The sequence below is a fragment of the Ahaetulla prasina genome, chromosome 1 (genome assembly GCF_028640845.1).
Source record: "Ahaetulla prasina isolate Xishuangbanna chromosome 1, ASM2864084v1, whole genome shotgun sequence".
Taxonomy (NCBI): Eukaryota; Metazoa; Chordata; class Lepidosauria; order Squamata; family Colubridae; genus Ahaetulla; species Ahaetulla prasina.
Genome location: NC_080539.1, coordinates 287,084,046 through 287,096,807, shown reverse-complemented (window position 1 = coordinate 287,096,807; position 12,762 = coordinate 287,084,046). Strand labels below are relative to the sequence as shown.

General features: G+C 35.7%; 1 protein-coding gene across 1 annotated transcript in view; it reads left to right on the top strand.

Annotated features, from left to right (window-relative positions):
* The window catches only part of SLC1A2 (solute carrier family 1 member 2), a 109,391-nt gene that overhangs the window by 54,606 nt on the left and 42,023 nt on the right, over nucleotides 1-12,762 (top strand). The window contains exon 2 of the mRNA XM_058161664.1: nucleotides 12,407-12,546. Coding sequence (XP_058017647.1) covers nucleotides 12,407-12,546 — 140 coding nt within the window. The remainder of the gene's footprint in view (nucleotides 1-12,406; nucleotides 12,547-12,762) is intronic.

The window sequence follows — 12,762 nt, the reverse complement described above, 5'->3', positions numbered from 1 at the left end:
ATGGGTCATAACAATACATTGCAGCCATGGATTTGCTCTTGTGAGGTCATAAATCCATTTTCCTTTGTGTATTAATCTTGATGTACAGCTGGATTGAATTCAGGCTTACCTGAGTCCATTGAAGCTTCCTGGATTCCTCTGGCTTTAGATTTTCACAAGCTCACACACAGAAAAAGTTGAAAAAGGCCATGTTGAGTTTCTCTGCTTCAAGCTGCTAAGTAGTTTTATGTATGTTCAATTTGTTTCTTCTTGAGCCATAATCCGCCAGCTTGTTTGCCAAATCATTCTTCTCATAGTTTCTCTGTACATAATAAAAACTTCCCCTTCTCTTTCTCCAACCCCCATTTTAACTTGCTTGAATGCCTGCCTGGAAGGTTTTGTCTGCTTTGTGTCTTTTTAACTCTTTGGTATATTTTTCTTAATAACTTTTCATTTGTGACTGCATAACGGCAAATGCAGGCCGGTTACAAAATGCCCAAAATATGATCATGTGACCATGGGGTGGGGATTAATCCACTGTCAAATGCATCCTCTATAATTCAGTTCTAGGGATGCAGTGGCTCAGTGGCTAAGACACTGAGCTTGTCGATCAGAAAGGTCGGCAGTTTGGCAGTTCAAATCCCTAGTGCTGTGTAACGGAGTGAGATCCTGTTACTTGTCCCAGCTTCTGCCAACCTAGCTGTTCAAAAGCACATAAAAACACAAAAGCACATAGAAAAATAGGGACCACCTTTGGTGGGAAGGTAACAGCGTTCTGTGCATCTTTGACGTTTAGTCATGCCAGCCACATGACCACGGACAGCGCTGGCTCTTCGGCTTTGAAAGGGAGATGAGCACCACCCCCTAGAGTCGGGAACGACTAGCGAGGGGAACCTTTACCTTTTATAATTCAGTTTGGGGTTTTCTAATTATGTATTTTTATTTTGTGCATTGCCATGCACTGCCTAGAAATATCTGGATTTGGGATATATTATAAGCAATGAATGTAAATAAGTAAATAAATAAATGGACAGGTAAGCATCTTTTCAGGAAGAAATTAACAGAATGAGCTGGAAGTTTAGTCAAAATGCAGCATGCATGTATACCCTTGGAATGAAAATGCATAAAGAGGAATATCTTTTTTAACAGGAGATGTATGGAAATCAAATACATAATTTTTTTCCTATTAATTAATGTTAGCATTACTTTGCATTGATTTTTTTTTCATCTCTGCAGATCCTTGTTATTTTTTCCTGGGTGTTTTTAAAAGATCAATAGACACTTTTAAATGCTCCCCAGAGGAGGCAAGAAATAAAACTAATTCATAAAATCAAAAAATGACAAATACATCTGTAAGAGTGATTTTGATTAATATTTGAGAACTGTAGTCTTGGGTATGTTTCCCAACCACTTTTTCTTTTCTTTTCTTTTACTTAATAGATCCTTTAGAGTTGATTTTAAAAGAGATTAAAAGGGCTCTATGAATAGAATAGAATAGAATAGAATAGAATAGATAACTTTAATAACTATGGCTGTAGAATAAAAGAAGATTTTATAATAGGATAGAGATGAGCAACTTTTGGGAAGACTTTTTATGAGCTGGTTAAAGATTACATTAAAAGAAAAGTGGATGGAACTATATAACAACTAATTGTGATTTTACTTAAGTTACATATAAACAAAAATCAAACTACAAAAATAGCTAATATACTCCCTCATCATTCATAGATACTTTTTTTCCTTTTGTCATAAAGGAAATGCGTGAAATACATACTTGTAATTTCACCATGGGAAATCCCTGGGTGCCACCTCTAAGGCAGTGGTTGTGGGACTACATCTGCTCTAAGTTTGTGCTTCTCTGCAATAATGCATAATGATTAAAGGATCCATTTTTATAAAATAGATGCAACAAGAATTGGAAGGATTTTTTTTTTCATTTTAAAAAGGCATTTTCCAGTTTATTACTTTTTTGAGATACATGTTTATGTACATACACACACACACACATACATTTTCACTTCACCACAGAAACTAGAAAATTAAAACTTCCTTTTGTAACCGACAATTGAAACTGCTTGAGTGAAAAAAAAAAGGGAAAACAAAATTCATAAAATAAATTATTTTGTGAAACTTCAGCACTCTGCATTCTGGTGCTTTGACAAGGGTGAAGCTATGTCTGATGAGAGCATTTTACCTTCTGTGAGATAAGAAGTAGATGGGAGAGGAGAAAGGATATAGTAATAATTGCCACATTTCCTTTGGTTTTTGGGGACTTTGTCCTATGCTGGACTGTGAGGCATTCTTAGGTAGATTCTTAGCACAGGTAAATAAGAACATTTAAAAGATCAATAGATGGATTTAAAATGTAAGCAGGCTTCTGTAGGAAAAAGCGGTCTTTGAATGTTTAGGTCCCAGCTATTAGAATATGGTCACACGGGCTCCAACATTTAAACACTTCAGGTACTGAATTGGGCATGGAAATAAATAGGCCACCAGTGCACTGCGTATAATCTTCATGTTGTCCTCAATGTAAAAATGATTGTGTACTTTTTCAAAGTCTTAAGGCCAAAGAACCATGTAACCTTGTGATTAATCTTACTGAAATTCAGCTTCTGTATTTTTGGCGTTCATCCAGTCCTTTATTAAATCCAGCCATCATCTTAAATGCCTGCTGCTGGTTGCTGTTTTTTGTAGTCTGGATGCACAGTCTGCTATTTCTCTGCTAGTATATGCATTCTCTTTTTCTTTCTTTTGCTCTTCTGCTTGTATGGTCCTTCTTTTTTAATTTTCAGAAGTGTGTGGATATATTGTAGAGCAAAGCTACAGTGGCCTGTATCACAGTAATAGTGACTTCTCTAGAGCAGGAGTCTCCAACCTTGGCAACTTTAAGCCTGGAGGACTTCAACTCCCAACTTTGCTGGCTGGGGAATTCTGGGAATTGAAGTCCTCCAGGCTTAAAGTTGCCAAGGTTGGAGACCCCTGCTCTAGAGTGGCCTGCTTAAATTATCCTTTATGAAGTAATAAAGATGTTGAATGCAACTACAGCTTCTTTCTGCTATGTTTTCAAATTCTTCCAATGTTTTAATTAAAAAAGAAAAAAAAGAAAGTTTGGGTAATCTGACTCAATGCCAGTGAAGTATTTTACAAAATAGGGAGAAAATAAGCTAAGTGCACATATATACATACATATATAGTAAGAGGCTTGAAAAGCTTAAAAGCTTTTGATAAAAAAAAACCTAATGGTTTTATTTTATTACAGCCTAAAATCAGGTACTATACATAAATGCTTAGGGTAAAGCTTTCCTTCAGAATCATCTATTGTAATATCCTTCCTGTAAAAGACTATTTCAGCTTCATTCGCAACAGTACAAGAGCAAACAATAGATTTAAACTTAATGTCAACCGTTTCAAACTTGATTGCAGAAAATATGACTTTTGTAACAGAGTTGTTAACGCTTGGAACTCACTACCTGACTCTATAGTCTCTACTCAAAACCCCAAAATCTTCAACTAAAAACTGTCTACTATTGACCTCACCCTATTCCTAAAAGGACTATAAGGGACGTGCATAAGAGCACAAAAGTGCCTACTGTTCCTGTCCTATTGTTCTCTTCATTATAGTATTATATGCATACTTTTACTTATACTTTTACTTATATATACTTTTTCTCTCATGATGAATTATTGTTTATGTTGATGATTGTATATACTGTTATGACAAAATAAATAAATAAATAAATTAAATAAATAAATAAATATGGTACATTTCAGATATGGTACAACTGCCATGTTTTTCCATGAGTATAAAAAGTTGTCTTTCATGGGGTGTCAAACTAGTGGCTGGCGGGCCGGCCACACCCACCCCAGCTCTGTGAATGGGAAAAACATCATGAAACGTAACATGATAGCAACATGATGTGGCGAGTTTGACACCTGTGGTCTTGAGAGTACATAAAATCTCTTTTAAATTCAAACTCATGATTCTTGCATGTAGTATTTACGTTTTAATCCAACAGTCTTCCTTTTCACTTTTTTTTTCTTTTCAAAATAATTTATCATTTTGATTGCATGGGTTACAAGATGGCGTAAATAATGTGACAGAAAGCACATGGCTTCTATTATATATGATTATTGTTGTCACCTGTTAGCATTTTGTGTGATTGGTTCCAGCTGATGGGCTCTAAGTTTAGATTTAGAAAAGGGAAGCAAATCCAGAAGTCTGAGATCTGTTACTTTCACATTTTTCAGGGCATTAAAAATATTCTTCAGTTTCTGCAGGAGCAGAAATAAATGTAGAATCAGCATTCTGCTATAAATCACCTCAGAGATATTCCTTGGTATTGGAGGGTATAACTTTGGCTTGAGAGATGTACAAAGTTGGGTGCAAGTAGTGGGTGAGGCGAGAACCAGGTGGGGGATCCAGTGTTTGGCAAAGAACAAGGGGATTTCAAGTATCTTTAATCTCTTAAAATTTAAGGCTAACATTTGAGCCTTAAAATCCTTCCTTTCCTTTCCTTCTCAAAAACAAAAATAGACAAAATGTTTTGAATTCACTGGATCAGTCAATAATTGGGAGGCTGATGTTCTTATATGACAGTGAGACCATGTCTTTTTTTGCATTCTGGCCTCACCCAGAAGAAATAAGTACAAATGAGAGTAGAAAAAAAGCAGTGAACAAACTAAAAATTAGCTGTCCTATCAACAAACCAGGATAATTCATATTGATGAGCTTTCACATGTTATTCATAATGAATCTGGACTTTTTTGTAGAACGCCTGGTTTTCATTCTTTTATTGTGCAAGTTCGGCATAAATAAGAGCCACTTGTGCCAATACTGGATTATCTCCATTCCTGTGGCTTCATACAATTGTTTGTTTTCAGAAACTGGCTTGATTTACTTTACTTCTACTCTGAAATCAGTTTTCAACTGGAAATGCTGTCATTCTGCAGATTTTGAGAATATGCTGCTTCTCAAAGCAGGGAGGTATTGATTGATCCCTCCTTCTCTTAACTGCATCAGCCATCTTGCCAGATCCTATCAACGGAATGCTAGTTTAATAGTTTTACATTTACTGTACTCCTCTCTTTCCACTCTTCATTAGGAACAGGGTGAAATTCTGGTTTCCTCAATTTCTTCTGTCAGGGGAAAAACCAGGCACAAATTCACAGGCTTCTTCTTTTTCTTTGTTCTCTTTTTGTGAATTTTTCCAAATGGATCCAATTAAGAGACTATCAGTTTGTTCAGTTTCTTCTTGCTGTAAACAAAAAGGATTTAGTAGATAACCATTGTGGGCCTGCACATTCTTCTTCTTGTGCACTTTCATTGCAGGATCAAGTTTAATTTAACATAACATAATAACAGAGTTGGAAGGGACCTTGGAGGTCTTCTAGTCCAACCCCCTGCTGAGGCAGGAAACCCTACACCATTTCAGACAAATGGCTATCCAACATTTTCTTTAAAAATTCCAGTGTTGGAGCATTCACAACTTCTGCAGGCAAGTTGTTCCACTTATTGATTGTTCTAACTGTCAGGAAATTTCTCCTTAGTTCTAAGTTGCTTCTCTCCTTGATTAGTTTCCACCCATTGCTTCTTGTTCTACCCTCAGGTGGTTTGGAGAATAGTTTGACTCCCTCTTCTTTGTGGCAACCCCTGAGATATTGGAACACTGCTATCATGTCTCCCCTGGTCCTTCTTTTCATTAAACTAGACATACCGAGTTCCTGCAACCGTTCTTCATATGTTTTAACCTCCAGTCCCCTAATCATCTTTGTTGTTCTTCTCTGCACTCTTTCTAGAGTCTCAACATCTTTTTTACATCGTGGCAACCAAACCTGAATGCAATATTCCAAGTGTGGCCTTACCAAGGCATTATAAAATGGTATTAACACTTTACGTGATCTTGATTCTATCCCTCTGTTTATGCAGCCCAGAACTGTGTTGGCTTTTTTGGCAGCTGCTGCAAATTTTCTACAGATGATTTTCTACAAAATTAAGTTTGCAGGTATGTGAAACCAATAAATTACAAGGAATATTTTACCCCCAACCTCAAGATTCAAACTAGGCCCAAACAGTGCTCTGCAATGTTGGTTGGTATCATGAGCAAATGGAAACTATTGTTGATTCAGATCTAGATTCAACCTATAGTTGGTTGAGATCTAGAAAGAAGCATGTCCTCTGGAACAGAGAAGGTAATCAATTGAAATCAAAAGAGTGTGAAGTAGTGGACCCCGATATTTTCCAAAATATAGTAGGGATTTTCAATATTCTTATAAATATGTCTATTGTGACTGAACTTAGGGATTTCTGGTTTTAATTATTTCAGATTCAAGTTGAATGTCAATAGCAGTTAATCAGATATCCCTAAGTTCGGCATCAAAGAAAGAGGGATTTTTGCATGAGGAAGAGAAAGGATGCTAGGAGACAAATTATGAAAGCAAATTAATGTTGTTTTAATTATGAACTGTCAAAAGTTCAGATCTTTTCCCCCCAAAGGTATACTGGCTATTTGAAAGAGGTCTGCTTAGTCTTTCGAGGCATATTACTGTAGCCTAAATACTGTAGTGCATCCACTGTCTTTCTCTATCAACCTTTCTGCAAATCATGGTCTTAATATAGATGTTTGTTATAGCTGCGAGCCTTGAGCCATGTGCAGTTGGGCATGATACATTATAAATATGAATATTGTAGCTTCAAATAGAGTGTAATTTTTTCAAAGTGTACGGCTTTCTTTGGAAAAAAAATAGATGGAAGCAAAAAGATGAATGGAGCGTACAAAATGCAAAATACAGATATTTCTAATAGAAAGGATCTAACATGTAAATCATTTTACTTTATATATTTTTGAAAGGAAGCTAATGTTACTATTTCAAAAAATGGTAAAGCTATGTTATCAGTTCCTTAATAATAAACTAGAAAGCTAGACTTTCCTGAGAGTTAGATAATCTTTATTCACAGTGCTCTGGTTATTCTAGAATCAATTGTATGATGGCAAATTATTTCCTATCTCATCCCTGTCATTGAGAAAATGAGTTAGATCTCTCTGTTGTCTTCCTCCCTTTTCATCAGACTTGGCAACATATATACAGAGGAGGAGACAAAAGCACAACAGAAAAATAAAGTACTTGTGTCCTAATAAACTCATGAGATGAAAAATAAAACTGAAACACTTTCATTCTTATATAATGGTTTTATGTGCTCTGAAGTGAAACTTCGGGTTTCTTAAGAAGGATGCCTTGCCATGTCCCTAAATTATGATGATGTGGCCCACAGATAGTAACAATACCTGGGTCTCTCTAGCAAGTTAGGGAAGCAAGAGAGTACAATTTATGTGTTGCAGTAATAAGCTAGGTGTGATGGAATGTGCATCTGTAGCAGCAATATGGGAGAATTTGGCAACACAGAGAGAGGCCTGAATTAAGGGACGGCACAGTCCTGACCTGAATGGGGATAGGGAAGAGGTTCAGGGAAGCCATACCCTAAAATCTCTCAGGATATATCTAGTTATAAGCCAGGTTATAACTTTAGTTTGTCAAGATCCTATCCATTAGGTGTAAGCAAATAAAGGATTAAACTTGATTGTATTTTACTGGGTCAACTCTTGGTTTGGACTGATATTAGACCAGTGCTTCAATCCCACCAATCACTTTGTCAAAGAAGCTGAGCCCCTATAACATAAAAACTAAATGTCTACTTTTCATGTTGGATATATTAGACATTCCGTTATATTCATTATTCAGTACAGTTCATTTTGTACAGTTTAAAAGTCCAACAGTACTGTTGGCAAAATTTATTTATTATTTATTAAATATTTGTGCCATGCACCTTTCCTGAGAGTTACTCAAGGTTACTCTGGGCATCTTACAATTTATAACACAAGTAAAAAAAAATTAAAATATTAAAAGCTACCCAGATTAAAATATTGTTAAAAACCATAAAAATATTGCTATACATACATAATAAGTGAGAGCTAACTAGGGTTGCAACAATTGTTTGCTGTTTTGGCAGCAGACGTCATTTAAGCCAAAATACAGATGAAAGGGAGCTAATTAATGCAAAATATTATTTAGTTTGTTTTCTAAGCCCAAGCTTTCAGAAGCTGCCTCACTCGTAGATGCTGAGAAATATTTTGTTAAGATCCTTGACAAAGTTCCTTGACCTTGATGGCCTTTCTTAAATTCTGCTCTGCTCTCTCCTACAGGTAGTCTGTGCATAAGGATAGTAGCTAATACCAGAATTTTTGTTACTAAGCAATCATAACGTGCAATGTCACATGACCATGCCACTTAAATTCTGGCATTTCCAGCTGCCATTCAACTAGTGAGGTTGTTAAGTGCAATATCATATGATAGCCATTTTCGTGGCTACTGGCTTTCCCATCGAGTTTGCTTATAGGAAGCCAGCAAAGAAGATTGCAAATGGCAATCACATGACTGCAGGATGTTGTAACTGTCATAATAAGGACCAGTCATAAGCACAACTCATAATTTTGAAGGTTGTTGCTAAATCAGTGATTATATTAAGCGAAGACCACTTGTAGGATTTTTCGGTAAGGGAGTGAGGTCCTACTTTTAGATCACTTCAAGTGATAATCCTAGGCCCCATGAATGGAAAGAACTTATATAAGATATTAATTGGTACTTAAATGATCAGATGAATGAAAACTTTTCATCCCAGGAAATATAACTTATAAGTTATTAAATATGACTTATATGCCACTTCATAGTGCTTTACAGACCTCTCTAAGCAGTTTACAGAGGCAGCATATTGCCCCCAACAATCTGGGTCCTCATTTTAGTGACCTCAGAAGGATGGAAGACTGAGTTATCCTTGAGCCAGTCAGGATCGAACTCTTAGCTGTAGGCAGAGTTTGCCTGCAATACTGCATTCTAACCACTGGGCCACCACAGCTATAATAATATAACTTTATTTATTATTGTTTATTTAACTAATTATAAATTAGCTGAAATAATAGGTTAAAAGTACCTATTTCAATACTTTGAATTTTTCCATAGTTCTCACTGGGTGAGTCAGGGCATTGATTTTAATACAGCAAAAATTACAGTGACATATGAAGCAAGAGAGTAGGAAGGGCTACTCAAAGGCACATTTGGCTTCCAAGGGTAAAGAAAGCCTCCACATCTTCTTCCAAAAAGCATGTACCCTGAGTAAATGCTATTAGCCATGAAAGTTTACTTCACTTGGAAGTATAGTGATAGGTGATTGAATTATTTAATAGAGGAGGGGAGAAGAAGGGAAGGGAGGGGAAGGGAAGAAAGAGAAGAGAAGAGAAGAGAATTGAATTGAATTGAATTGAATTGAATTCTTTATTGGCCAAGTGTGATTGGACACACAAGGAATTTATCTCCGGTGCATAAGCTCTCAGTGTACATATAAATAACAAGTACTAAATCACGATCATCATTGTAATACATTCATCATAAATCATAAGATACAAAATGTAATGATAGTCATAGACATAGGATACTAAATAAGCAATCAACACAAATTGTACTAGGATACTAAATAAAACAATTAATATAAATTGTAAGATTCAAGCAACAAAATTATAGTCATAAGAAGATGAGGAACTAGGTAATAGGAAAGATGAGAAGGATAATAGTAATATATCCCCTACTAGGTAGTTTTACAGTGTTGTGGGAATTAGCTGTTTAGCAGAGTATTGGCATGAGGGAAGGGTTTTGTTGTAAATTATATTAGCAAAATTGAAAACAAATGCCATTAATTGCAGTGGAACCTGTGGAATCACTGTCTGAAATTGGTTATTCATTGGTGCTCTCTAAACTGGGCTGTTCATTTGAAGCGTCATGCAGTTTTGTTTAGACTAAAGTTTTCTTACGGAGAATCTGGAAGAGTCAAGATTCATTTTCTCTTTAATGACAGAGACAGATTGTGTAGATTTGGTTTTCATCGCACAGACTTCTGTGTCAAACACCGAGCTAATTCGCATGACGTATTAAGCCCCTTTGTAATTGGGTTTGTGTTTTCATCCAAACTTAGAGTGTGGTTAAGGAATATATCTTAAATTGTATCTGATTTGGTTTTATTTTGCTTACTTAAAACAAAGTTAGCATGTCCAAATTTGGATCAGTGGTTATTCTATAATTAAATCCTTCTTATAAATTCTGTAAGAATGAATGGCTCCTACTAGAAAAAATATTTTTGATACTGGCTGCAGAAAACATATTATCATGAAATATTGAATCACTTTTTAATATAATTTTAATAACTTTTTTATTTTTTTTAATAACTTTTTTAATAACTCTTGTCCTTCCAAGCCCTGGAGATCAGCTAAGAAAATTATATAGATGGAAGAAAGAAGATATTAAAGAGTATATTCAAGAGCTGCTCTCTGTTGATCTTGAGATATTCTTAAATTGGAGAAATAAGAAAATGGAGCATTGCATTTTCTGTTCTTTTCCATTTATTATTACAACTTATGTTGTATTATCATTATTGTATTTTTTATGTTTGTTAATTGCACTTACAAAAAAATTTAAAAAATGAAAACATATTTGTTTAGAAGTAGAGTTAATAAGAATATATATATAAAATGTCATATAATAATAAAATAAAACTTTATCTCTAATAAAATTAATGCTGGCATTATCCCATGAAGTAGTTAACTAGCCATAGCACTAGGCACAATGAAGTGGGTGCTTCAGTCAGTTCCCTTTCCTGCTTTAGGCACCAAAATATAGGTATCCCTTGACTTATGATGAGTTGCTTAGCAACCATTAAAAGGGTATTTATGACCCAATTTCTAAGTTCTGATAGCTGTCCCCACTACCGCTGTCATGTGACTGAATTTTAAGTGCTTGCAACCAACCTGTATTTATGGCCATTCACACAACCATGATTTATGATGTTTTTGCCAAAAGTGGGCTTTTAGTTTTGGTTTTGGCAAAAATACCTTATAGACAATAATAGGTTTCCTTAATGATGATGGATTCACTTAACAAGCATGGTGACTCACTTAATGACAATCTGTGATAACCTGCTTTATTAATGTCATAACTTACAATTAAACTGGACAGGCTTCATTATGGCTGTAAGTCAAGGACAACCTGTATCTTGGTTGGCCAAGGATAATGTGTCTCTTGACTTGGGGAATGAAGAGGGAGGTCATCATTTGCGACTTCACTACAAGAAGCAAAATGTTTGAGATGACCTATCATGAAGCAATATATCTGGCATGCACATAGAATTTCTATTTTGAGGCTCATTAAAAAGTTTTGAAGCTCATTAGTGAGTTTTTGCCCTCATTACCGTTTTGGGACAACAGCTGTTATGAAGCAGATGGCATTCAAGCCAAGAGAAGAGAAGGAAAGGAAAAAGAAGGCTGCAGATCAGATTGTCAAGGAAATGGCTAAACTTTAAAGCCAGCCTCTGGATCCCTCGTACATGAAGATTTTCCTTCAGTATGATGGTTAAATTAAAACTGCTAAGAAGGTGGGAAAACCGAAAAAGTGCGCCATTGTAGGCTGCACCAGCCTTTGCATTTTTCTCTCTTAATTGTTTTAAAGTTTTCTCACCAATGCTAAAGAAGGTGCATATTCACGTCCTTTATTGCCTGCAGAAATCCAATAACAAGCAGAGGTTCCATATTTATTTCTCTGGGATTTTTCTAAATTTAGATTCCATTAATCCAATGGCATTAATCAGAGCGTTGGACTCAAGTTAATATGGCCCTTTCCGACGCTAAGAATCTATCTTTTCAACTGGCATTTCCAGTCATGTTTCAATCAGTATTTAATTTCATTTCACTATACCCATCTCTAATTTCTTCATTTCCTTTTATTTTTGTTCTGCTGATTTCTTGTATTAGACAACAATGTTGTAAATGTGTGAGTAGGACCAAACTATATATTTCGGTATAGAATCTAGTCATGTTAGGCACGTTATCTATTAATTACTATTACATCCATTAAAAGGAGTGCAGTGGCTCTCAAAGGTAGGACACTTCGCTGACAATTGGCAGGCTCATGTTTGAGACCCAGTTGCTGCCACAAGATGGGGTGAGCTCCCATCACATGCTCTAGCTGCTGCTGAACCAGCAGTTCAAAAGTGAGTGACCTCAAATAAATAGATGGGCACCACTTTGGTGGCCAACATAATAAGGATATGAAAGGAACCCCCAATTTGGTGCTTCCTGGGAAATGGTGATGTCACTGTTCAATCCTTTCAACCTGGAAATGTTTTGGTGCTCCTGACATGAATATAATACTATATCCATTACAACATTCCTATTCTTGAAAAAGGAGACCTTTGACTGTAATTTCAGACTTTTCCAGGAATAGTGAAATTATCTTTTGTACAACATGTTAAATCAACTTCTTTCATTTTTTTCTTAGTAGAATATCTTGCAGGTTTTCACATTAAAATATGTTAATTTTATTTTTCTTCTAGTGCCAACAATATGCCAAAGCAGGTAGAAGTACGAATGCATGAAAGCCATATGAGTCCAGTGGAACATCAATCGAAGAACCTCTGTGTACGACTCTGGCTTTCACTCAGAAAAAATATGCTCCTTTCACTTACTGTATTTGGTAAGTCAACCTGAGAAAGAATATATTGACCAAATTAATTAATGGATTAATGTAGCATGTTCTGATATTCTAGAAGTCCCCAATCTACTCCTTCTAATTTCTCTCGTTTTCTTCACTAGGCTTAGAACTCTACCCAAGACACTTGTGGTGCTTCTCTCATGTTGAACCCCATCTTTCCCATGACTCCTTTGAGAAACCCTTAAGTTTTCTTGCATA